This window comes from Aplysia californica, unplaced genomic scaffold (genome assembly GCF_000002075.1).
Source record: "Aplysia californica isolate F4 #8 unplaced genomic scaffold, AplCal3.0 scaffold00113, whole genome shotgun sequence".
Taxonomy (NCBI): Eukaryota; Metazoa; Mollusca; class Gastropoda; order Aplysiida; family Aplysiidae; genus Aplysia; species Aplysia californica.
In genome coordinates this window covers 722,571-727,687 of record NW_004797383.1, presented here as the reverse complement: position 1 = coordinate 727,687, position 5,117 = coordinate 722,571, and the positions used below count along the sequence as shown (strand labels likewise).

At 35.6% G+C, this 5,117-nt stretch overlaps 1 protein-coding gene across 1 annotated transcript in view; it reads right to left on the bottom strand.

Moving 5' to 3' along the window:
• The window catches only part of LOC106011430, a 24,358-nt gene that overhangs the window by 9,194 nt on the left and 10,047 nt on the right, over positions 1-5,117 (bottom strand). The window contains exon 7 of the mRNA XM_013081053.2: positions 1,730-1,780. Coding sequence (XP_012936507.1) covers positions 1,730-1,780 — 51 coding nt within the window. The remainder of the gene's footprint in view (positions 1-1,729; positions 1,781-5,117) is intronic.

Below are 5,117 nucleotides of genomic sequence, written 5' to 3'. Positions count from 1 at the left end.
CCAGAACAACATACTTAGGGAACCTAAACAAATGGGTAACAGGGAAAGATCAGGGAAACGTAGCTTTTTTTAGAGCATCCGAGCAAAGGAATGAATGGAAAACCATGATCGCCGATGTCTGACGCAGATCTGGCACTGGATGATGATGATGATGATAGGGTACCGGAAATACGTTAAAGTTGACGGTCTAGGAAACTATACATGTTATACAGGTCTATGACATGAATCACCTTTTTACTGAAGCAAAGTGGTGGGTTTGCGGGTGCTTTAGTGTGGTTTGCTTCTTCTTTCCTATCAAACATCAATCGTCCTTATCTCCCCTTCTTCATTTTTTTGTTCGTTACTCTCTTGTAACACCACAAATCTTCTGGCGCTCATATGACCTTGTGCAGTTGTGAGCGCCGTAAAATCTCTACTAAAAAAAACCCCCAGAAGCAAACCAAGCTACAGAAAAAGGAGAGGTTGGTTTCGGCTGTTTCCAAGTCCCAAAATATTGAACGTAACACACACAAAAAAACAACAACACACACACACACCAAGATACAGATAGTTAGTAAACTGTATTTCACCTTCTCTACTCTATTGCACACAACACAAAACAACGTTGACATATAAGGTTGACTATAGGGAATAAATATGATATGCAAAAGGATGTATATCTGTTATACCTTTTAAAGCATATACAAGATAGACACTAAATATAGCAAAGAATGAAAGAAATGTATCAGCTTTAATTCTCTTAGTAATAAATGAGCATTCAATTACGTATGGATTATCTGATCGATCGATTGATTGATTGATTGATTGATTGACTTATTGACTTATTGACGGTTCGATAAGCTGGTATAAGGATTGCTTGAGTTTATCTTTTATTCATTTATTTAATTTATCGTTTCTTCCTATTTCTTTTCTGTCGTTCACTTTTTCTTTCGTTATCATCTTATTTAATATTGCACATTATCTTTTTCACATGGGACGTAAGGGGGAGAGGCCATGTCAGCGTGACTGGAAAAACACTGCCAAAATTTCTCTCGACTTATTTTTAAGAAGAAGGGCAAGAGAACGAGCACTAATCTAAAAAACATTCAGAGTGGTTGGTACACTGCTTTGAGTAGGATGAGTCGCTGAATCAGTATGCTTGGATAGGTGAAAAACAGACTCAGTAGCAAGCTTATCATAATGTAAGTCAAATAACGCTATTGATGATTCATGACATTGGAACTTTGAATTCAGTCTGTTTGAATCAAAACAACAATAATTCCAACAAATCAAAAAATAAATGAATAAATGAACAAATGACTTTATATATATATTTTTATATATATATATATATATATATATATATATATATATATATATATATATATATATATATATATATATATAAAGATAATAAAAGAAATAAAAGAAATACAAATATATATCAACAAATTAATAAATGGATAAATAAATAAGTAAATAAATAAATAAAAGAATGAATAATAAATGAATGAATAAATAAATAAATAAATAAATAAATAAATAAATAAATAAATAAATAAATAAATAAATAAATAAATAAAATAAATAAATAAATAAATGAGAATCGTAACAAAATTACGGAAGAAAAAAAACTGTTTTCAATAGCAGTAAAGACGAATACAAGAGGCACACAGTTACAACATTTGAATAATAATTTTTTTTTAAAGAAACAAATGGGCAAGTGGAATGAGACTGAGACGTCATGTACCTCAGCTTTGGCAAGAGCCGTGCAGCCCAGCACCATGAGGAGAGAGGCAACCTGTTAGTGAAGCGGAGAGGGCGAGGGAGGTCAAGGGTTAATGATAACCAATAGCTATATCATGGTAAGTATAGATAGAGCAACCTACTTGGAGAGCCGAAACGATGGGTAATTGGGAAGATCAGGATATTGTAGTTTGTACTATTTTAGGCGGGTGGGGTGGGGGTGGGGGGGTGGGGGGGGGGGGTTCAGAGCGTCTGAGCAAAGGAATGAATGGAGAACCTTAATCGCAGATGTCCAATAGGTTTATCGTGCTCAGTATAGAGCAAACTACTTGGAGAGCCTTAACAGACTGGTAATTGGGAAAGATCAGGATAATATTGTAGTTGGGTTTATTTTGGCGGGGTGGGGGTGGGGGGGGGGGGGGGTTCAGAGCGTCCGAGCAAAGGAATGAATGGAGAACCATAATCGCATATGTGTGTTTGTGGCACTTCTGGCACTTGATGAAGAAGCTAATTATAGAGTGTGCTAACGATACTATTGTAGTCAAAATTCATCCATGGTAAAACATGATGTTATTCGACATTGATATAGATCTATCCATTGACAGCGCTACTGATGAGATGATTTTTAAAGATTATTTCAGTGTTGAGTTGTCGTCATCGCGGGCAATTTAAACTTTCGACTTCGTCTTAATTCGAATCGTCTGTGGTGTACAATAATATAATAGAGATGCCATATCTGCACAAAGTGTTCGCCTCATGAATCAGTTCCATGATACCACTGCATTTAAACTGAAATCAAAAGAAGACGCTGAATTTCCTCTGTAGTCACTGCACATGAAAACGTGGAGTATGTGTATGGAAATTATATGACTCAAAGGTTACGTTGTGGTTAATAATTCGTTTGTCTTAAAAATATAAGTTTCAATATTTATCATGCAAATATTTTTCTGTCTTCATTCCGTTACCAGCACTAGGAAAAAATTAACTACTCTGTTGACATTAATTCTGTAAACATTTTCGTTAACAAATTCTCTCTACCTCAAATAATTATTTTGATTATAATTTGAAACTCGGTGGTTTTTCTACATTATTTTAGGTAACATTTTTTTTTCTCACGAAGCTTGCAGTTTTATTTTTCAAAAACCAGGAAAGCTGTTATTTTATTTTTATTTTTCTGATTGACTGACAATCTGTAGGCATGGAAGCATGATCTGCACTTGTATGCATGGGCACTGGAGACTTGTGTCTTCACCTTCATTAGAAGCATTTCCTCATTCAACTAAATCTGCCTCTGACAGAAGAGTATACATCAAATAAACATTTGCATCGCTGATTGGCAGCTTTCTGTTTCAAAAGTGGGATAATATTAAAGTTGGACAGGGAGTAAACAACCTTGTATTGCATGTCAAACAGGGTGTATTTCCATGAATTGAAAAGAGGGTTAAATGTGATAAATATAATCTAAAGATTATGAAACTATGATTAATATAAGCAATATGCTTGGCTGTTATATGGGTAGGTTGGTTGAGGTTAACTCTAATTGTATATTATACCGTGGAAGTAAAAAGAATGGCGCTATGGTTGTAGTGGTATGCTACAAGCGAGACAGGGAGATGAGCTGAAAGGGGAAACAACTGTGTGTTTTACCTCCACGTAATCGACGAGCGTGTCAAACCATTGCAATAAAACAGAGGCCACCTAGAGGAGGGTACAGAGGGCGTAGTCATTATGAATCTGGTTCTTGACTTACTTATGACACTTCTTTAAAATGGCGCAGCACGTTTTAATGGAGTGCTAGTTTCTCTTTCAGAGCAGCTAACTTTATGACACTCGTGTACGTTTGAGAGTCTAAAAAGGCTGAAAGCACACTGCAGTTAGGTACGACCCTTCAAAGGTGATGCTGCAACGTGCAGGAATGTTTACATTTGAATTTAAACAATCGTCATTTATCTAAACGCACGGTCCTTGAACCCTGCATAGTCTTTGTCCGGCCGAAGTCTCCATTCGCAGTTTAGCTGACCTACTACGCATAATATCTGATAGGATCTCCACTCTTTGTGGGGGTCCAAATTTGAGAGGCCGTCACGTCATGAACAAAAGAAGATTATATTTTTAAAAATTTAAGAGAGGCCTCAGCTAGACATTTACCTAGTTATCGTTTACTTAGGATCATCAATTGAAGCCATGTTGCTTTTGTTACCTAACCTTATACCAACAGCTCCCCTGAGATTATTACTACTACCTTTCCCAGAATCATGACTTTTTAAGCTTCACTACAGCTGTGGTGTTACACAAACTTTGAGCAGTGCGAACTGCAAGTATTTTGGGGATGAATAATAATAATAATAGTCAGATACAATCTCGTTTCGTAAACTCTCGTGTCTTCCACGCACGACATCCCACAATCGGAAAAGCTGACAACAAACGTAACCCTACTCTCCTTCTATGATTGTAGACTTATCTGTATTAACCCTTCCAGCCCCAGCCATTTTTTGTGCACTCCCTTACCCAAGTCCCAGCCAATACAGCAGTATTTCAGAAAAAAGAGGCATGTATTCTAAAGAGTGATGTAGTATCTTTGTAATGAGGTTTAGATAATAACATATAACAACGTTTAAAGGTAAATGTACAAATATTATGAAAATCAAAGTTTAATTAATTTCGCTAATTTCGAAAAATGCGCAAATTCGGTACCCTCGAAACTGAGAATATACGCTATTGGGACGAAGGGAGGTACAAATGCTGCTGAAAATATAAACGCATGGTGCTGGAAGGGTTAAGCGTTGCAATAATTATCCTTTAAAGAACAATCCTTGGTAATAATAAGCTGTAAAGTGGACAATTGTGAATCTTGCACAGGAATCTTAGTAAATTAGAGTGCATTTTTTAATAAGGTATATTATTCAAAGATATAGTAAATACTCTAATCTATAACAGGTAAACTGTCTCAACGTCCTCGATGGGAGGAAAAGAAGGTACATTAAACCAAACTGATTTATAGATGATAAGAGTAAAGAATTTGCTCAGCGATCCACAGAAGCTGCAAATCAAGTAGACGGCCGAAAGTGTTTTTCTTGGAAGCTCAAAAATTCTATACTTTGAAGAATTGGAAAAAGGGGGGGGGGGGAGGAGCAACTTATAGCATATCAATAGCTATAAGATTATATGTAACACAAAAGCGACCGTTTTTTAAAAACCATCTTAATCTGAGTACAGTGCGCTATCCTTTGCATCGACATGTCTTGAAGATAATTTTAAATTCCTTATCTCAGCAATCTAAGTCGTCACTTTAAAAATAAAAATAAAGTATGAGTAGAAAAATTTGGTCAAAAACATTTCTTAAATGATAAATATGTGGTTTGTATTTACATGAACTAGTTCTTTTATAATTG